General features: G+C 40.6%; 1 protein-coding gene across 1 annotated transcript in view; it reads left to right on the top strand.

Moving 5' to 3' along the window:
- The window catches only part of LOC140459775 (uncharacterized), a 243,750-nt gene that overhangs the window by 196,658 nt on the left and 24,346 nt on the right, over positions 1 to 22,746 (top strand). The window contains exons 28-33 of the mRNA XM_072554326.1: positions 4,606 to 4,641; positions 5,683 to 5,736; positions 9,879 to 9,932; positions 16,085 to 16,111; positions 16,674 to 16,718; positions 20,289 to 20,375. Of these exons, the coding sequence (XP_072410427.1) occupies positions 4,606 to 4,641; positions 5,683 to 5,736; positions 9,879 to 9,932; positions 16,085 to 16,111; positions 16,674 to 16,718; positions 20,289 to 20,375 (303 nt within the window). The remainder of the gene's footprint in view (positions 1 to 4,605; positions 4,642 to 5,682; positions 5,737 to 9,878; positions 9,933 to 16,084; positions 16,112 to 16,673; positions 16,719 to 20,288; positions 20,376 to 22,746) is intronic.

Genomic DNA, 22,746 nt, shown 5'->3' with positions numbered 1-22,746 from the left:
GGTTATCTGATCAACTTGGACGAGTAAGAGCGAAGGGTCACTTTCTGTGCCGTACATCTCTCACCCTCTATGACCCGATGTGATGTTGAATTTTACCCCTGCATTTCCCTCTCTTTTCTATTTCTTGAAAGCCAAAGGAAACATCTGTCGAAGCGAGAGAAACAGAAGTGGAGGTGGAAAGAGGTGTGAAGGGATGCAAGAGAACAGGAGCAAGATAGAACTGAAAAAGAGAAAGGAAAGAAGAAAGAGAAGTAAAAGAAGTGCAATCGGGATGGCAGAAGATATGGAATTAGAAAGAGAGACAGAAATAAATATGTGAATGAAAGAGGGAAATAAATGGAGGGTAACTAATAGGAAGAGGAACAATGAAAGAATGATCATTGAATATCAGGTTGGTGATGAAAAGGAGCAGAAATAAAACTTGAAAGGGAAACAAAAATAAAGGGAAGAGAAACCTAAGGCAGGAAGTGAGAAATGGTATTCAAGGAAGAGACACAGAGAAACATAAAAGTGAGTGTGAGGGAGAAAAATGTGCAGGGAGAAAGAGATGTGAAGGGAATTGGCACTGAGCAAAACTGAAGAAAAAATGGAGAATGAGAAAGGATTTTTTTTTCAGGATTAACAGTATCAGTATCTATTGCTTTATTTTTGAGAGACCTGGGTCATCAAAATTTTGAAATAATGGACCCCAGCCTGTAAAGCTTTTAAAACCATTGATAGTCCCTGTATGGAATTAATTTTCAATGAAATATCTCTTGATTTTATTTGTTTCAACAAGTTGTGACCATGAGAGGGATCATCTTCTGCTCTTGGGAGCAGAAAGGAAGTCAGGCAGGCAATCCTATTGTACAGGAGGCTAAACTTAGTTTCCTGACAGTGGGGTAAGGTTTGTAATTAAGGTTCTCTGAACTTTAAAGGCGACTGAACATCCATACAACGAGCTTTTCCTTTTAAGTCCCTGCCGCACGATTCGGCGCACACATGCAATGAGCTAGCAGCATGTGATTGCTTGAGTAAAACCAGCCCAAACCCCACCCCCAGATGGAAGTGGTAATCATTTCGCTACTCAAAACTGACCTTGTCCTCAAGAATGGATGATTCCAGCCCATATTGCAGCAAGCAGCGAGACAGAACTACCTTGGAAACTGAATGGCTATGTTGAGGAGACGTACAGGGATAAACCTTTAAGGACTGAGTTCTGGGGGCTTCTGACAGTTAATAGGACCAGTATTCACCTGATTCCCAAACCCCACTGATGGTGTCATCTGTATAAAGAGGCAGATCCATCTGGACATGTCCTTTCTACAAAAGACCCACAGCATCTGAGAAACACTGCCATTCTATTCAGGAAGGAGAAGAGGAACTGAGTTTGGGGTCACTATTGCTGATTGTAAACTCAATATTTTTCGTTTGGAAATGAATCGCTTTGTGATCAATTGCTGTGCAGAAAGCAGATTGTTGTGCCCCACTTCACCAGCTCCCTTCCAGGTACGACTGCTTTGCACATCAGTGTTATTTGCCTAGCTGGCAGGATTTCTAACTATGAAAATCATAGAGACATAGAAAATAGCAGCAGGTGTATGCCATTTGTCCCTTTGAACCTATTCTGCTATTCAATAGTATTATGGCTAAGCATATCTTCAGCAATGAAACAGAAGATATGACTGCAATGTTTATTATCCCAAGCAGGGGATCAAAGGGAGGTAGTGGTAGAAAGTGAGGACTGCAGATGCTGGAGATGAGAGTCGAGAGTGTGGTGGTGGAAAAGCACAGCAGGTCAGGCAGCATCCAAGGAGCAGGAGATCAAAAGAAGGCAGTCAAACCTACTCATTGTATATGCATTCAACTATACATGGCTGACCCATAATCATTAGACTAATAATCCAGAGACCCAGGTAATATTCTTGGGGATCCAGGCTCAAATCCTACATTGACAGATGGTTGTATCTGAATTCAATAAAAATCAAGAGTCTAATGGTGATTTTCAAGAAAAGCACATCTGATATTAATGTCCTTTAGGTAAGGAAATCTGCTGTCCCTACCCAGTCTGAGCTACATGTGACTCTAGACCCACAGCAATGTAACCAACTCTCAACTGCCCTCTGGATAATTAGGGTTTGGGCTACAAATACTGGCCTGGCCAGTGCCATCCATGTCCCATGAATGAATAAACAAATTCAACTCAGAGCCCTGTTCCTTCTTTCCCCCAATATCCTGTGATCCCATTAGCCCTAAGAACAATATCTAACTCCTTCTAGAAAACAACATAATCATTCATAATTGCCTCTCTATGATGTCGGGACAGGGAAGGGGTGGTGATGAGAAGCAGCCTCTTCCTGAAATCAAAATTTTAGAACAAGGGAAAAAGCCAGGAACTTTCAAACGTAAGTAAGTTCCTACAGATGCTAGAAATCAATAGATAAAAAAAGTTAGGATATCCTGGAAAAACTCAGTAGGTTTGGCATCATCTCCAAAGAAGGAAACAGATATGTTATCCCACCTGCTGAGTATTTCCAACATTTTCTGATTTTTATTTCAAGAATCTTGTATCCTTTTGGACATGCATCCACAAAATGGATTGGAACAAAAAGAGTGTTCTTTTATTTCCAAATTTTCCACTGATTTAGTGTACATTTCACTGCTTAAAAAAAAGGCAGAATTTGAAAAAGGATCACTCTAAATATGTACTGTCAAAATAGAAGAATATCTTAATAAGTGATGTAATTGTGGAAAAAAAACATTAAATAATTGCTTGACTTGCTTCAAATCTTCAATCGGTATTAGTTTTGTTGGATATTTTTAAATGTAAGAACATAGCTCCAGAATACATATAGAAAGACATTGCTGAATTGGAATAATTCAAATTAAATCTGTGTGTTTGACCGACTTGACTGCCAATACTTAAATCTTTTTCCACTGTTCACATTCCTAATATACTGCACAAGCAACACCAGAAGATGGCAGTCACCTCAAGTCTTCAATCTGACTATATAGAGGCAAGTGATTAATGGGTCTACAAAAACAGAGGTGCAAACATTTCAGTGAAGGGGGAAGAAGGAAGTTTCATAAGTTCTGTTGTACATAATGGTATCATCGAAGCAAGTAGGACACAGATGGGAAACCTGGATGAGCCATTGCAGCGAATAAGGTGGAACTAAAGATAATACAAATCCTTATCAAATATCTCTGTGAGAGACCCATGAATAATTAAAAAGTAGGCCAGGAGAGGGAGCTAAAGTTCAGAATTAGACCATCTCATGGAGGAATGGGAAGAATAAGCAAGATTCCTCAGGTCAGTATGAGAACAGGATCAACACAACACAACTTGTCAAAGGAAGAGGTGAGGGATAGGATGGACTGTAATCAGCAGAAAGGACAGCTGTAGCTAAGTACCGTCTGTGTTTCAGTGCCTTAATAAAGTAATAGCAACATCTTTCACATTGAAAATGAGAAAACTTAAAGGAAGTTGTTAGTTACAAGGCAGTTAGACCTAAAGAGGAGTGCACTGACGCATTATTCACAGAGGAATTCCTATTTTCTTCATCCAATTACACTTTTATTGGCTGACAAAGATGATCATTATACATTTTTCTGTACTTATCCCTACTTTTCATTTCGTATAAATTGAGATGTTATGAATTGCATTTCTGCTCTTTTGTTAATCATTTTAGCATACTGCTGTCTGGGCTTCACTTTCCACTTTTTCTCTGATATGTACATTCAGTTTTTTAAAAAGGGGGTTTTCTTACCAATGTTTGAAGGGTAGTATTAAATACATGGACTGGATATGTATTTAAAACAGATTTCCAGTATTTATTTTAATTTGTCATTAATTTGCTATATCTCCTTTGTTAACTTCATAACAATTTTGTTTTCATTGTGAGATATTCCCCACATTGTGCATCTCATTATAATAAACAAGAAACAACTTGCTTCCAAGAATTGTGTTATGGTCAGGGTGAAGGTTCACATGCATCTGTATTACATGAAAGTTGGAGTGTGTTTTTGAATCCTTTGTTTTTTTTTAACCATTAATCTCTAAGCAGGTTCATCATAATTTTATTTCTTTGATCTGCCTATTGACACAGCCACTGTTCACTGTTCATAAATTCACTAATGTTTCAACAGGAAAATTTCAACATTCCAGCCACTGAGAGTCAATGGTGAGAAGATGAGGAAAGGTTTCCTATGTGCTCCAGATGGAATCAAATTGTAAACCTGTTCTCTATCAATTTTATAATTTGGCTACATCTGCTGTGCAGAGAAAAGCTTCCCCAGTGCTTATCCAGCTGTGATAGTTAGGCTATCCCTTGAGCACAGTTTGACTGGTTTTTAACCAGTCTCTTGTGCACTTCTCACCTATAACTGTTTCTGATTAATTAACTTTAGTGTTGTATAACTTCGTATCATCTGTTCCCTGTTATCATTTATATAATCCCTTTGTTTTTTTTTGGTCTTTTTATGTCTGTGATTCATGTTTAATACACAATTGCATCAGGAATTCCCACCTTACTATCACTGTGCATTGTTGTTTATGATCATTAACCATCGTACACTAAACTCGTGTTCCTCTTACCCATCCCTTTATTGACACAAATTATGCAGGGTGCATCTGGCTTAGATGGACAGCCAGGACTGCGGGTGAGTGAGTATTTGTACGTTTTGTCCTTCCTTTTGACTATATCCTTTCTGCTTGGTGCTGGCAGTCCACTGGAGTCAGTAAACGCTCTGTGCTCACAATCCCTTCCTTCATACTCACTCCACTCTCTGTGCATGGATTTCTCACCATTCAGTGTGAGGCACTGGCAAGTCCTGTTGACTAATTTACCTTTTTTTTTCACTATCCATTCAAGGCAATGTTGCTCCCGTATAAAGTGAGACAGAGATAGAGAGAGAGGGGGGCAGTGGCAGTGTCTTAGCATTTAGTTTTAACCATTTCCCAGGACAGTATTAGGACTGCACAACCCATGCAACTGCGCAGAGCCCCAAAGCAGTCAAGAATAAATCCAGAGAAAGAAAACCTGTAGGCCATTGCTTGTGTGTTGCTGATGGCAAGTATGTCTTTTCATTACCATCTGTGCATGGATTTGACACCAGATTAAGAAAGTAGTAATTAATATCACTGTCTGGTAAAACGTGGGGGTCCCAAAGCAGGATCTTTACTGGGGACTCTCACAAAGCAGATAACATCCCTCTCTACTGTTGCAATACATTTTTATCAAAAGAACCAACAACAATAGTCAAGACTTACAGTCTGAGTTCATACAGACCTCTTCTATCACTGATCAACTTGGAACCGGTCACAGCTGGTGGTTACCAGGTAAACAAGATTCACAATGGTATTTTCAAGTAGTAGGTGGGTAATAGAGCAGAACAAGACAATTTCCTGATCATTTATCATCATGTTGGTGTTTCTGGGAATGGACTTGACAGGCAGACACAAGCTGAGGAAGTGAAAAGCAAAACTGTGGAGACAGGAAAACAGACCATCTTCTGTGATCTACTGCTTCTGTCTTTTTTGGAAATGCTTTTGCAGCACGAATAGGACAGGACTCTGGGGTAACTCTCATGGATGTGAGATGATTTCATCTTATTTCTGTCTTCTAGCTGGATACCCTGTGAATTTAGCAGTATGTTGGGGATAATATTCATCACAGTTCATTTTTCACTTTGTGTTTGAAGGGTCTCGATGGTCCAATGGGTCCTGCAGGGCCAGCTGGCCCAAAGGGAGATAGGGTAAGTACTGAATTGTGAATATGCCTTGGATAAATTGAGAAGGAGTGGACTGTATATAATGTACAGCGAGAACCGAGGAGTTAGAAATAACCAGAAAAACATGAATGTTAATCTTACTTGAGTGAATTATTGATGAGGAATAAGCTACATGGCTGGTGGCAATGCCAAGCCTTTGACTGATTATCTACTTTGGTCTTTCATAATTTACTTTGATGACATTTTCCCCTTTCCTAATCATTCATCCCTACCTCCCACCCCATCTCTATATCCAAAGCCAGATGCAATTCCTTGGTTGAATGAGTGGGACAGTCCCTGAAAGATCTACTGATTCACCCAGTAGCTGCTCAGCTAAGTGAAGCAAGCTGATCTCCTCCCCCCCCCCCCCTCCACTTTTACTCCTGCTTCTTACATAATACTCCTGTTTACATAATAATCCCCCAGAGATTACAAACTGGGCTTGCAATTTGAACTCCAATCTCCTCCTCCATGCTACCACTTCTATCATGTGTCTCAGTCATAATATATGTGACAGCATCCTTTTACAATGCTTCTTTGGCATTGTGTATTAAATTCCAGATTTCCCCATGTGAGCCCTAAGTATCCAGTTCAAGAGAATTTTATCTGTCCTCTCTTAGTCCTGGTGATATCCGCTCTGTAAATATGGCATTGTTTAAAGAAATATTTAACTCTGATTCCATAATATCACAACTCTGCCAGAAGCGGCTTGGAAAATACTCTGACATTTTGATGTTAAAATCTGAAAGTTTGCCCAGATTATGAAAGGACGCTGAGATGTATTTTTTTCTGTCCACAAATCATTTTCTCAAAAGGTAAACTTTATAACAGAAAAAAGGTGTAGTTTAATGCTTCAACCCCGTACGCACCAGAAACTGTAATTGAAATTTGCCTAAACTCATTATACAAAGGATCCCTATAGCCAATAGACAGAGCAGACCTACTTTCTGTAAGGTTAAACAACGCAACTGACCATTACATAATGGGAGGATTCCTGCTCAAGCTGCGGTGAGCACAAATTGCAGTCTGTTCAGAGAACTTAATTGTCTGCTCAAACCCATTTGTATAATCACAAACATTAAATCTACCATGGGTCAGTGCGATTGGTCAGTATAATAGGAAGTATTTTATCAACTTGACTTTGTGCAATTTTATTTGTATGTAAGAGTGATAATAATTTATTAAAGCCAACTAAAAATAATTCATCTGAAAAAATGTAGAAAAGTTTACTCAGACACCCATTTTTGAATAATCTGCTTTTAAGTCATTGGAATTAGTTTTAAAAGAAAAGAGAAGTGAAACCCATTCCAAAGGCTGTCCTCCAAAGCCTGCAAATGGCAGAAACAGGAGAAACTCACTGTGATCATTCTTTCACGGGGAGGGACTGCTGTGTTAGTCCTCACGGTCAGTACATCGCTGTACCATAATATGTCACTCTACCTTTACTGGACACATTATATCACTGTACCATTACCGTACACAGTATATCATCGTACCATTACCGCACGGTGTGTCATCGTACCAAAAGCTGCACATATATATGTCCCTATAGCTTAACAGACACAATATGCCACTGTACTTTTACTAGCCCCACCCCATCCCCTTATTTATCTCTCAGCCCCCTTCTTCCCCCCCCCCCCCCACCTCGCCCCAACCATATTCCTAATGAAGGACTTATGCCTGAAATGTCACCTCAGATGCTGCCTGACCTGCTGTGATTTTCCAGTGTCACACTTTTCTACGCTGACTCTCCAGCATCTACAGTCTCACTTTCTTACAGTACATTACTACACCTGTGCTGGCATGCTATGTCACTATACTTTCATGGGATGCAGTATGTCTTTAAACCTTTACCAAACAAATTACCAGACACAATACGTCTCTTTGTCTTTACCGAATACATTATGTTATCACACAAGTATCAGACACATTATGCTACTATGCCTTTACGTGACATAGTCAGTCATTAAACTTTTACCACATGCAGTATGTCACTGTACCATCACCACACACGGTATGTCACTATAGCTTTACCTGGCTCAGTATTGCAGCATGACTTTACAAGACAAGCTCATGATGTCATCCTTGTATCCTTGCATGTAATGAAAGGATATAAAGATCACATACTCCATCTTAACTCTAATCACCTGAAGCATGTACGGAACTGTTCGATTGTAATCTAACAGTGTAATGTTAGCCCAGATACTGACATGCCTATGAATGTAAAATGTTTGTACAGAATAGTTCGGTGTAATAGATGTTTGTTGGATTTTTACACTGTGACATCCATTTGTAGTTTCTTATTTTACAAGGGACATCACGAGATTTGTGACATCAGGTAAAATACCCTGCTGGAAGCAAGAACAACAATTTACAGCACTTCTTTTTTAGAATGGCATGAATAATTTGGGAAACGTGAATCATAACCAATATAACTTATGTTTTAAAATGGTGCATTTTTTTACAATTATTTTACCAATTTGAGCTAGCATAGAAATTCTGCTGTGAAATATGGCATGTTTTGAAGTGTGTAGGAACAGAACAGTTGAGAGACCACAAAGCAGTTCTCACATTTTCACTGTATCTGTAGATTCATCCATTTAAATCATGTTGCATTTATTAAACCCATTTATCACAATCTCAAGTTCTAGGATGATGGATGAAGCAAAATTGTAGAAGGTGGAAGTTGTCTCTGAGTGTTTGCGTCAGGAGACAGGGAGTTTTATTTTCCAAAGTGATCCATGTTATTGCTCGGTGTGTCAGATCAAATGGGAGTTAGTTCATTGCTGGTGTAGAAGCAAGGCTAAATAGTTCCATGCAAACAAACAATACAACATATTCAATCTTGTAACTCATTCAGAATCAGAGGAATAACTCTTCACCCGTTGGTGGCATACTGAGCACAAAGATGGTTGTGATCTTCCCAGTAGATATTTCCACTCAATCTGTTCAGCCACCAACCAGGAAAAAGCAGGCTATGATCATCCCATCCACCCACCTTCAATCCTCATTTTGTTCACTCCAGGTACCCCATGACATTGTGTACACTGTGCAGGATATAGTGCAACAACCCTCCAAACATCTTTTGATGCCACTTTCCAAACCCACACCTCTCCCATCTTGGACAAGAAGAGCATCAAGCACTTGGGTATCTCCATTAGCTGCAAGCTCCACTCCGAACCACACATCAATGTGCAGCTTGGAAAATATATCACTGTTCCTTCAATGTTTCCGTGTCAGAAATGTGGACCATCTTTCCAAACATACTCTGGGTCTACCTGAACCAAATGGACTGCAGTGGTTCAAGAGGAGAGCTCACTACCACCTTCTTAACATAAATTAGGGATGGGCAATAATTGTTGACATTAACACCCATAACTGATTTTTTTTTAATGCTAATAATGGATAATATTTTAAACTGTTATGTGATTAGGGTTAGAAGTATTAGCTGGATTTTGGAAGTTTATAGAAGGACTGTTAGTCCTGTATGTGGCAGGACCCCACCCCCAGTACTGAGATGGAAGGATGCCAGGGATTTAACTTCCAAGCCACGCTTGTAGAAAGCCAGGTACCTTTCATGAAGGAAGGTTCATGCAATCTATCTTGCATTCTTTGCTGTGTTTCTGGTTTGACAAGACACTTTCCATGAATTGTATGGAATATAGAATCTCTTCACAATGGGCTTAGCAGAGTGGAAAATCTCAATTATCTTAAAAGCAGAATGACATATACAATCTGAACAACTACCATGAGCAAAAGATAAACTGCTTCAAGGTTTTCATAGTATAGTCCCAACATGTTTTTTTTATCAGATATTGGAGCTGCTGCTTCAGTGTTAAAACATGCTAAAGCTATTAAGCCATCTCCTTTGTGAAAACAATTCCAAGTATTGAGAACATTATGACAAACAAATGGATCTTCATTATTAATGGTTTTCATTTCAGCTGTTATTTTCCATTAGGTGTTGCTGTTTAATTTTATACTTAAACATGTGTTTTTCAAACTTGTTCCACAGGGTTCCCCTGCACTTGTAATTTTCACATCTAAACCACAAAAGCAGTTGAGAATGCATGCTTTCTTCATCAAAGCTGTGGCCATTTAGTTTATGTTAAGTGTTGTCATTTCAGGGTGAAAAAGGAGCAGTTGGTAACCCAGGCCCAAGGGGACCCACAGGTTTGCCTGTAAGTGTACCAAGTAGATGTACAAAGCGTAAGAAAGATTGCACTATTTTCGTGCAATTATGAATGGCTGGTAATGAGTTCTATTTGCTCTGTAATTTCAGAGGTTTTTAGAAGACGTTTTGGTGATTGAGAGAATGGGTTTGTGGTGGATTCAGAAACTCAACTCAGGCCATTTTCATTCGTCTTCACTGTCCAAGAAGTAATCTTGTGGAATAGGGAAACCACCATTTACAGGGCCATAGTAGTTATGATAATGGGTGGAGTTTGATGCGGGATGAGAGGTGGAGCAGGGAAAGGTGCTACAGGATTTGGAAAGAAGGCAGTAGTTAGTGCACCATTGCCTTTCCTGACTCATCCCAATTTAAGATAAGAAGGATTGAAGATGCTCTTTGGTCAAAAGGCTTTAGGCTCTTTAGTAGTTAAATGACAACCATTCAAGAGCTTCTATCCTATTCAATTAACAGCAGGGCGGGAGAACGTATGCCATGTGGGGAGACAATCTGTTAAAGCAGGCAGCCTTTCTGTGGCCTTGAAAGGATCGGGGATACATTGTGTTACACAGAAAGTGCTAGCTAAAAGAACTCCCCCTCCACTTCCACTTCCTTCCCTCTCTGGTTGTCCCTGGCAAACCAGACCAACTACGTCTGGGTTTTAGGGTCTGCTCCATTTTGGATACTCAGCATCCTGCTGCAATACTAACAATGGTCACCACCTCTGGAGGCTCTGCGAGAAGTAAAGAGCTACCAACTCCCTGATTGGTCGGCGACTCCTCACGGTGAGCAGTTTAAATTTGAAGCATGGAAGACCCAATGGCAAGCAGTTAACTGCCTAATTGACACATACAATCCTGTCAGGGCTTCTGAAAATGGTTGCAGCAAGGTGACCAGACCACCTCTGTGTAATGTACAAGCCAAGGAGTATAAGACGGTAAGATATAGGAACAAAAGTACTCCATTCAGCCCAGTAACCCTGCTACACTAGCAGTGACATCATGACTGATCAGATAATGCTCAACTCTGCTTTCCTGCCTTTTTCCTCTCATTCTTCTAGACTCCAGTGGGTACAAGGCCAACCTGCTCACCTTCTAAACTCCAGTGGGTACAAACCCAACCTGCTCACTTTCTAGACTCCAGTGGGTGCAAACCCAACCTGCTCACCTTCTAAACTCCAGTGGTTACAAACCCAACCTGCTCACCTTCTAAACTCCAGTGGGTACAAACCCAACCCGCTCACCTTGTAAACTCCAGTGGGTGCAAACCCAACCCGCTCACCTTGTAAACTCCAGTGGGTGCAAACCCAACCCGCTCACCTTCTAAACTCCAGTGGGTACAAACCCAACCTGCTTACCTTGTAAACTCCAGTGGTTACAAACCCAACCTGCTCACCTTGTAAACTCCAGTGGGTACAACCCCAACCTGCTCACCTTGTAAACTCCAGTGGGTACAAACCCAACCTGCTTACCTTGTAAACTCCAGTGGTTACAAACCCAACCTGCTCACCTTGTAAACTCCAGTGGTTACAAACCCAACCTGCTCACCTTCTAAACTCCAGTGGGTACAAACCCAACCTGCTCACCTTCTAAACTCCAGTGGTTACAAACCCAACCTGCTTACCTTGTAAACTCCAGTGGGTACAAACCCAACCTGCTCACCTTGTAAACTCCAGTGGGTACACCCCCAACCTGCTCACCTTCTAAACTCCAGTGGGTACAAGCCCAACCTGCTCACCTTGTAAACTCCAGTGGTTACAAACCCAACCTGCTCACCTTGTAAACTCCAGTGGTTACAAACCCAACCCGCTCACCTTGTAAACTCCAGTGGGTACAAGGCCAACCCGCTCACCTTCTAAACTCCAGTGGGTACAAACCCAACCTGCTCACCTTGTAAACTCCAGTGGTTACAAACCCAACCTGCTCACCTTGTAAACTCCAGTGGGTACAAGGCCAACCCGCTCACCTTCTAAATTCCAGTGGGTACAATCCGAACTGCTCACCTTCTAAATTCCAGTGGGTACAAACCCAACTTGCTTGCTTTCTCCTTGCAGAACCACCAAATTCAGCTTTTCCAGGGCACCATTATCATTCAGAAGGTTTTCAGGTCCATGATGGCAGAATTCTTTGTTGAGTCAAGCTGAAGTCTGTTTCACACGGCCCCACCTGTGTTAGCCAGCAGACTGGTGACCAGGTTAAAATCACTTGTTTGCTGCACTGTGGGGGCAGTTCGGTTGCTCTGTGCCACTTGTCCCCATTCCGTGTGTGTGCCAGCATTGCCACCATGTAGTAAGATCAGGCCTGTTATGTGATTGAACGTTAACAAGTTATCTGCACATAATAGTACAAGAAATGGAAAGAGAGTAAATCTCCTGGAGCCCTCCAGGCAAAGGGTCCAGTTTAACGTGATCTAACATCGCTGTAGCGTAGCTCCGTTTGCATTTGCTCAATAGGTATTCTTAAAAAGTTAACAGCAAGGAAGCAAACTCTTCCGTCCAACTTGTCCATGCTGACTAGATATCCGAAACTAATCTAATCCCATTAGCCAGCACTTGGCCCATATCCCTCTAAACCCTTCCTATTCAAATAACCATCCAGATGTCTTTTAAATGTTGCAATTGTACCAGCCTCCCCCACTTCCTCTGGCAGCTCATTCCATACACGCACCACCCTCTGCATGAAAAGGTTGCCCCTTACGTCCCTTTTACATTTTTCTCTCTCACCCTAAACCTATACCTCAGGGAAAAGACCTTGTCTATTTATCCTATCCATGCCCCTTATGATTTTTAAAATCTCTATAAGGTCACCCCACAGCTTCCAACGCTCCAGGGAAAGCAGACCCAACTTATTCAGCCCCTCCCAACACCTATACTCAATGCTCTGACCAATAAAGAGAAGCATACCAAACTCCTCCTTTACTATCCTATCAACCTGTGACTCCACTTTCAAGGAACTATGAACCTGCACTCCACGGTGTCTTTGTTCAGCAACACTCCCCAGGATGTTACCATTAAGTGCATAAGTCCTGCTATGATTTGCCTTTTCAAAATGCAGTACCTTACATTTATCTAAATTAAACTCCATCTGCCACTCCTCAGCCCTTTGGCCCATCTGATCAAGATCCCGTTACTCTGAGGTAACCTTCTTCACTGTCCACTACGTCTCCAATTTTGGTGTCATCTACAAACTTACTAACTATCCCTCCTATGTTCACATCCAAATCATTTATGTAAATGATGAAAAGCAGTGGACCCAGCACCGATCCTTGTGGCACACCACTGGTCACAGGCCTCCAGTCTGAAAGGCAACCCTCCACCACCACCCTCTGTCTTCTACCTTTGAGCCAGTTCTGTATCCAAATGGCTCATTCTCCCTATATTCCATGTGATATAACCTTGCTAATCAGTTCACCATGAGGAACCTTGTCAAACACCTTACTGAAGTCCATATAAATCACGTCCAACCCTCTGCCCTTATGGATCCTCTTCTTTATTTCTTCAAAAAACTCAATCAAGCCAGTGAAACACGATTTCCCACGCACACACAGCCATGTTCACTATCCTTAATATGTCCTTACCTTTCCAAATATGTGTAAATCCTGTCCCTCAGGACTCCCTCCAACAACTTGCCTACCACCAATGTCAGGCTGACTGATCTACAGTTCCCTTTTCCTTACCACCTCTTTTACACAGTGGCACCACGTTAGCCAATCTCCAGTGTTCTGTCACCTCACCTGTGACTATCGATGATATAAATACCTCAGCAAGAGGCCCAGCAATCACTTCCCTAGCTTCCCACAGAGTTTTAAGATACACCTGATCAGATCCTGGGGATTTATTCACTCTCGTGTGTTTTAAGACATCCAGCAATACCCCCTCTGAAATATGGGCATTTTTCAAGATGTCACCATCTATTTCCCCACATTCTATATCTTCCCTGTCCTTCTCCAAAGTAAACACTAGTGCAAAATGCTAGTTTAGTATCTCCCCCATCTCCTGCAGTTCCACACTTAGGCTGCCTTGCTGATCTTTGAGGGGCCCTATTCTCTCCCTCATTACTCTTTTGTCCTTAATGTATTTATAAAATCCCTTTGGATTCTCCTTAAACCTATTTGCCAAAGCTATCTCATGTCCCCTTTTTACCCTCCTGATTTCCGTCTTAAATGTACTCCTACTGTCTGTATACTCTTCTAAGGATTCACTATTTTTTTGCTGTCTATACCTTACATATGCTTCCTTCCTTTTCTTGACCAAAACTTCAATTTCTCTAATCATTCAGCATTCCCTTCACCTACCAGCCGTGCCTTTCACCTTAACGGGAGCATACTGTTTCTGGACTCTCGTCTCGTTTCTGAAGGCTTCCCATTTTCCAGCCATCCCGTTACCTGTGAACATCCGCCTCCATCAACTTTTGAAAGTTCTTGCCTAATATCATAAAAATTGACCTTATTCCAATTTCGAACTTCAACTTTTAGATCCGGTCTATCCTTTTCCATCACTATTTAAAACTAATGGAACTATGGTCACTGGCCCCAAAGTGCTCCCCCACTGACACTTCAGTCACCTGCCCTGCCTTATTTCCCAAGAGTAGGTCAAGTTTTGCACCTTCTCTTGTGGGTACATCCATATACTGAATCAGAAAATTGTCTTGTACACACTTAACAAATTCCTCTCCATCTAAACCCTTAACACTATGGCAGTCCCATTCTATGTTTGGAAAGTTAAAATTCCCTACCACAGACACCCTATTATTCTTATCTCAATTTCCTGCTGATTATTTTGGTGGCGGGGGGGGTGGGGGGTGGGTCTATAGTACAATCCCAATAAGGTGATCATCCCTTTCTTATTTCTCAGCTCCACCCAAATAATCACAATCAGTATCCTGTTCCTGCCTTATCCCCATAACCCTTGATTCCACTATCCTTAAGAGCTCTATCCATCTCTTTCTTGAAAGTATCCAGAGACCTGGCCTCCACAGCCTTCTGGGGCAGAGCATTCCATATATTCACCACTCTCTGGGTGCAGAAGTTTCTCCTCAACTCTGTTCTAAATGGCCTACCCCTTATTTTTAAACTTTGTCCTCTGATTCTGGACTCACCCATCAGCGGAAACATGCTTCCTGCCTCCAAAGTGTATAATCCTTTAATAATCTTAGACATCTCAATCAGATCCTCTCTCATCCTTCTAAACTCAAGTGTATACAAGCCCAGTTGCTCCAATCTTTCAACATATGGTAGTCGTTAGTTCCAATGTGTACAATGACCTCCTGCTGGTCCCCCTCCCCTTTGAGAACACTCTGCACCCTCTCTGAGACATCCTTGATCTGGCACCAGGGAGGCAACACACCATTCTGATTTCTCGCTGCCCGACTGCAGAAACGTCTGTCTGTTAAGGGTGTAGGTTTGCTCGCTGAGCTGTAGGTTTGATATCCAGACGTTTCATTACCAGGCTAGGTAACATCATCAGTGACGACCTCCAAGTGAAGCAAAGCTGTTGTCTCCTGCTTTCTATTTATATATTTCTCCTGGATGGGGTTCCTGGGGTTTGTGGTGATGTCATTTCCTGTTTGTTTTCTGAGGGGTTGACAGATGGCATCTAGATCTACGTGCTTGTTTATAGCGTTGTGGTTGGAGTGCCAGGCCTCTAGGAATTCTCTGGCATGTCTTTGCTTAGCCTGTCCCAGGATAGATGTGTTGTCCCAGTCAAAATGGTGGCTTTTTTCATCCGTGTGTAGGGCTACGAGGGAGAGAGGGTCGTGTCTTTTTGTGGCTAGCTGGTGTTCATGTATCCTGGTGGCTGACTTTCTTCCTGTTTGTCCTATGTAGTGTTTGTGGCAGTCCTTGCTAACAAACAAAACTAACAAACTTAAAAGACCCAGTACAACCCATAGACAAAACCAACGTCGTCTACAAAATTCCATGCAAGGACTGCCACAAACCTTGAAAGTAAACCTCAACCTGAGCTACAAACCTTACGGCTATCTGTGTATTCCATAATATTAGGCTTTTCTTGGGATGTTACGAGGTATTATTTGTAAAATGGATGAAACAATTTATAATATAGTTAAAATTCACCCACAGGAAATTGCAGTCTGAGAACACTGTGTCCATTTAAAAATTGGAATCAAATATGTCTGTCCTTATGAATATGTTCTTCTTTGACAGGGAATTGATGGAGATCCAGGTTTAGACGTAAGTCCCGTTTCCTTTACACTATGCTTCTCCCAGTCTTATTTCTAAGGTTTCCAATTATGTTCACTTAAAAGAGAATAATCTAAAATCTGTTGAGTCTTGAGCTATTTTTCAAATTTGTTTACTTTATTTATGAATTTCAAGTTGTTTAAAGATCCTGCTCAGAAATGCTATTGCTGTCAAAGAAAAAGGTGAAGATTCAAATATCAATGCTGATGACATATATCCAATCTTTAACTCATGAAAAGATGTTTAGGAAGTTGGGGCTCTCTTTTGGAAAGAAGACAGTTTGTCAGCCTCTCTCATTTGAGAAAGTGAAGGGAACTGACAAAATTGGGAAAGCCAAATTACTTATTCAGCTAAAGATTTAAATAGCAGGTTCACGTGAAAATGAACAAGTTAGGGATAAGGAGGAAACAAGTGAAGGTTAAGCAGACTGGCCTCTTTGTACAGTAAAATTTAGTCTGGATGAACAGATTTGTTATCATTCTTTGTTATTTTTCTCCACAACAAGAATTATAAATTTATTCCAAGCTACTTTGGTGACTTTTATTTCTTTCAGGGTTTCTCTGGTCCGAAAGGAGATAAAGGAGAAAGGGGCGAAAAGGTGTTGTTACAGATCTCTGCATTTACAAGTTTCTTCAAATGGCTGTTTTCAGTGTTGCTGGAATGAAATGATATGCAAGCATGAGAGCCACATGCACTTAGACCTCCAGTATTCCTTCTGAAATTGGATTGGGTAGAATACAATACAGTGAGTGTGGTAGTTTCCATTCACTGTACACATGCCTTATAAATAGCCTTGCAAACGTAACTGAACACTGTTTAGTGAAGCACTAAAAGCCAGTGTTAACCTGATAGAATACAAGTGGTATTCATCACAGTGAATTCATTCAGATTATTTCCTATTACATTCCAAATTGTTTCTATATCATGTTCATTGTCATATGGATAATCATTAATAACTAAAAAGTAAAGACCAGTGATCAAACATCAAACAAAGAACTTTGTGGAGATTGAGATAAGGAAAGAACATTCATTATATAAATACTATAGATCATTGGAGTTGATTACTTCACATCTGAAGTAAAAGCTATTCCACAATATTTATAGTTCTTATTGCTTGAAGAGCTGGTTTTCATTTACACCTGAGCTTAAAACAGTTGGTTCATTTTTTTTAGGAAATTGACAATGGCAATTAGCAAGATCATTTGATTTTATTGTCGATCTGTCCAAGTGGTCAGTGATGTTGGAAGGCAAAGCATCACCAATGAGGAACAGCCTGGAATGACACTGTTTGCATAGAAGGATTTCCATTCAGAATCCAGTTTTACAAGTTGACATAAAACTTAACAAAAATAATGACAATAGTGTCAATATACCAAAGATTTTTATATTTGAAATTATTCCAGTGCTCTTGATGAAATATGTAAACTCGAAGCATTATCATTGGATTTACCACTTTCCATAATATTGTAGCTAAGATATGACAATGTTTTTTAGATTTTACTTTCTCTCCTGATCCACTGTTTTACAGAAAAGCTTCATCTTAATTAACTAACCACGCCAGCTTCCCCCCAAATAAATAATCTTGTCTCACAACATTATCAGTGAGACAAACTCCTCTCCCCAGCTGTTTCTTTAGTAGGTCTTTCTCTGTAATGCCTCTGCTGAGCTCAGCGAACTAGAACAGCTAACCATCACTATTTCTCCGCATAAACTATCTAAAGTGACCCAATTACCTGTACTCTGTTTCTTCTCAATCCCATATTTTTGCATAAATAAAAACCAAAAGAATCTGCAGATGCTGTAAATCAGAGACAAAAACAGAAATTGTGAATAAGCCCAGGAAGTCTGGCAGTGTCTGTGGAGAGAAATCAGAGTTAACATTTCGGGTCAAGTGACCCTTCTTCAGATCCCATAGAACGTCACAGAGTTCTGAGCAAGGGTTACTCAACGCGAAACGTCAACTCTGATTTCTCTCCACAGGTGCTGCCAGACCTGCTGAGCTTATGTCGCAATTTCTGTTTTTGTCAATATTTTTCCATAATCTGTATTTTGCAACAACATAAAATTAAACAAGTTTTCCCGATTACTACTTCATTTGGCAACTTAAAGCATTTGATTTAAAAGTATAGTGCATATTTTGATGTGAAAGCAACGATAGTTATCCAAAGTTGAAAGCAGCATTTAAAGTGGTTGGCTGAATGAGATATTAAGGAATACTGAAGCTTTGGCATTTGGATTTAAACACTCATATTTGAAATAAATGAGATGTTCATTCAGAGTGCACTTTTAAGTTGCATGAGCATTCCATCTAATGCTTTCTTGTGATCTTGTGTGAGTTGACTGTTTACCTTGGTGTGAACTAGATATCTACTATTCTCCTATTGACTGTAAACCTCTCAAAAACACTGTAGATTGCACAAGCTTTGTCCATCCAGCACTCTGATGTAGACTGCATGAGTTGTCTGCTTTGCACATGTTGTACAAACCAATTTCTGCCTCCATTTCTATAGGATGGGAAATTGCAATATCACTGGATGGACACCTAACACAATCCCTTGGCATTCTTCTGTCCACTTAGTGTTGGTCTACTATTATAATGAAGACTGTGTTTGCTAACACCTTACAAGGATCACATTGCACATTGCAGAAAGCTGTGCACATACCCACTTTGTGAAATGCCCTTCACGACAGCAACCAAATAAGCACAATCAATATGAGTGATGGGATAGAATTACATCACTGAGAATACTGGCGTGGGTACTGTGCATGTGTGTTTTGCACATGTGGACTGAGAGCATTTCAGGTGTGTCAGCATACATTGCCTATTAACAATTTAACTTTTCCATTAAAAGTAGAGATTAGGGAAATGTCATCTGTGCAAAGTAAACATTCATCTCCTGATGTAACTGTCAACAGTTTCGAGGCTGTGTACTGTATGAGCTTTCAATCACGGTTTTGAAGTGTATAAGTCTCTTGTTGATTGATTGTATTAGGTTGACTGAGTGCGTGCTGCTAGCATGGAGCCTTGCCTGCAAATAGGAGATTGAGGGCAATATTGACACAGATTCCCAATGTGTGCTGCTATCTGGTAAAAATCCTTTCTAGGAGCACGTACTCAGCAATGTGGCCCATGTGCTATCCATCCACTACCCTCCTTTTAAGTGTGTGAGTTATCCAACAATAGTAGCCTTAAAGTATTAATTGGATATTTTTCCTCTCCGACATTTGAACTAATTGCATAACTTATATGAAATTCCATTGAGACAGAGATCAAACCACTGAAGTTTTATGAAAATTACACAAAATTATATGACTGTCTATAATATCAAGGAATATATCATTTTTAAATGCTTCTTTCATTGACCAAATACCATATTTTATGGATTGCATTCACTGAGGATGAGTGTAATTCTCTGTTAATCAAAGGGTCATATGGTTAGATATCTCATAACGTCAGGAGGGCTGTGTTAAGTAATTAATTTTATTTTTGCATTTGTTTCCAGTTGCACAATTGATTGAATTGCTTCTGGTTTGGTGGAGGGAGTGCCCTTTTCTCTTTGCCTATGTAGCAAACTCAAACAAGGACGGTGACGACTGACTGCAAAATGTATTTTTGCTTCTGAAAATTGCCTTAAATTCAATGCTGCAGATCTTTGATGGTCACTGTTAAGATAATTCATAGGCAAATGCAAAGGGCCACTGCCACTGTAGAAACATTATTCTTTCTGAATGTGTCTTATTCCTGTTGCTCAGTTTAAAGCATGTTTCATTTACCTGGAGGTGCCTACCCTTCTCCTTCCCCCTCTGCCCTCTGAAACCTGAGCATATTGGTTCCCACCTATGGACTTGACCCATCCTTTTAATTTTTACTCCTTAATTTGACTGCTATAATAAGAGATGTAGTTTTACTCCTTTCTGAATATAACTCATTCCTAAGTGCTCCTGCAACCTCACTAATTTCCCTTTTTTTTCTAATATCATCACTTATCCTCACTGTAGTCCCTTTACTCCTGATAACTGCCAAGCATTTTTCTGGCTCCAAACTCATGACTACTCGTTTACTGTTTTGTTCTTAGTGCTCAAATTGGCTTGACATAATGTACAATAATATGTAGCAGTGCCTGAGTTCACCAAACTTTTTTTTTTGACCAAACCATTGTGTCCGCAGGGGGAAAAGGGAAAGAAAGGCAAAAAAGGGCCAAAGGGGGAGAAAGGAGAACAGGGTGCTCCTGGATTAGATGCACCTTGCCCATTGGTATGTCTCTGCTGTGTACTGGTATTCAGACATCTCAAGCCAAACAGAAGAAAGAGGCACATTCTGTCTAACGGCCCCAGTGCACATAATGAAATAAATTATTTGTGTGGGATTTTATCTGAGGATCTCACAGCGAGCAGCAGCTGCACTAACTTACCATCCACAACCTTTGCCTTGCAGCATTCTGGTCACAGTCAACCTATGAATACGTCCCACGTGTAGAAAGGGGGTTTCGGTCCCATCAGGATTATTGTGCGGTGAGGCATATACATGCATCAGATATTTAGAAAATCCTGAATGGGGAGGAGGGATATTATTGTGCTTCAGTTCCAAATTTTGAATTTATGTTCAAAAACATACATGTCCAAGATGGAGTCGCAAGAACATTTTGTAAATTGAGCATTTGTTTCTTTCACATAAGTCATATTAAGATTTTAAGTGTAACAACAGGAAGAAAGGATGCTCAGTTTAATCATCCTTGTATATCTCCAACTTGGTTTACATTTCAGAAATCCCCTCACCCCACACATTGTCCACGAAGTCATTAGGTGCCTCTCTCTCCTGTTTGTAAACTGTCAAGTGTTGGCCTCTCTGAAGGCGGAGCAATTCATTTGTCAATAACAATGCAAGTTAATTTCGATAAACAGGGTCTCCGAGGCAATAAGGGGGAAAAAGGGGAGCCAGGCCAACCTGGCCTGGATGGGCTGGATGCCCCTTGCCAATTGGTACAGTATTCTTTTTCCTACCAACCCTGCATGATGTCTTTAATGAGGCAATCTGTCATAATGCAAAGCAGTGGTCTAATTCCCTTTGCATTGCAGGTTTAGTGCATGCGCATGACTGGACTTTCCCACACTAATGTGCCCCAATGCAAGAGGGTGTGCTTGTTATTTATTTACTCATTAATATGTAACATGTGATGTACAAAATGAGATTGATAAAATTATTTCCAGTGTATCACTGAGGAATTGGAGGCTAAGCAGTAGAATGTGATGGTCAAAGATGACTTACTAATGATGAAAATAATCATCAACCTACTCAGTGCATTAGGAATTTTAAACATGGTCTTCAGAATCAGGTTGCATTACTCATTAATAGAAAGGTCTGCATCACAATATACACATTTCCAGCAGATTTAGGATCAATCATTTTCTCCTTTAATGTCGCAAGGAGAGGAATTTGATATAAATGCACAAACAATTCATGCAATTACACTGCCAGCAGAAATTTGTACATGAAGAATACACAGTTTGTGAATATCCTTATGTTCTTTACAAGATTTAAAGGCAGGGGTAAGGGCTGGGGGTGGATGGATTGTAACATCCTCCCTCATGATAGGCAGGGGTACTAAATATTAAAAGACTCCAACCCGTAATGAACATGCCATTTCCGACTTGACCACATCCAATTTAGGTATGTGCAAATTGCATACTCTAGAGAGTCTGGTGAGTAATGATAAAATTTATACCATGCACCTTGCCTCAGATGTCAGCAGTCATGTGAATATAACAGCTGTGTGATGGGTTCGAGAAGCACGTTAATGTTTTGGGTGGCAGGAAAACTCCTCATTAGCCTCACGTCCCACAATTGCCAAGTACTCCACATCTTCAAGCAGCTCAAGCAAATCTTCGATCTTATTTGTTTCTTCCTGAAACCTACTGGTCTCACTCTCCATGTTAGTTTGATTCCACCAATGATTTCTCCTCATTTCCAACCTTTGTCCCATTGTTCCCATCAGTCCCCAAACCTTGTGTTCTGGATTGCTGGCGACCATTTCCAATGGTTCCTAGCTCCTGTCTTCTCCCCTAATCTGTTCAGTTTATATTGTAGTCAATGGGCAGGCCATTCTTTCCGCTAGGTCACCACCGATGCCAGAAAGACGAAAATGTGCTTCAGTGTGTTTCAGCTTCAGAACTGACCTTGACTGTTAGCTGCCACACTCCTATATAAAATATCTCATGGTGATTGTTGATGCAAGTCCGCACTTCAAAAATTCTCATGAATAAGCAACAAATTGACATATTCCCACTCTAAAATCTTACAAAAATGACAAATGTTGAAGTAAAAAGAGAGATGAGTGGGTTGGGTACTTCATTGAAGTGAATCTAGTAAAGGAAAGACCAGCTTGTCTAGTGGAGTGCATGTACACAATGAATTATTATGCTGCATGGATTTTGAATTGTCCAAACAAAGGCCAATTTTATTCAGACATGGAAACATTTTTATTGGGGACTCAATAGTTCGGGGCACACATAGGCGGTTTTGTGGGGACGAGAGAGACTCACGTTTGGTATGTTGCCTCCCAGGTGCAAGGGTACGTGACGTCTCTGATCGTGTTTTCCGGGTCCTTAAGGGGGAGGGGGAGCAGCCC

Source organism: Chiloscyllium punctatum, chromosome 1 (assembly GCF_047496795.1).
Source record: "Chiloscyllium punctatum isolate Juve2018m chromosome 1, sChiPun1.3, whole genome shotgun sequence".
Classification (NCBI taxonomy): Eukaryota; Metazoa; Chordata; class Chondrichthyes; order Orectolobiformes; family Hemiscylliidae; genus Chiloscyllium; species Chiloscyllium punctatum.
The sequence above is the reverse complement of the archived record's forward strand: the minus strand, read 5'-3'. Positions and strand labels throughout refer to the sequence as shown.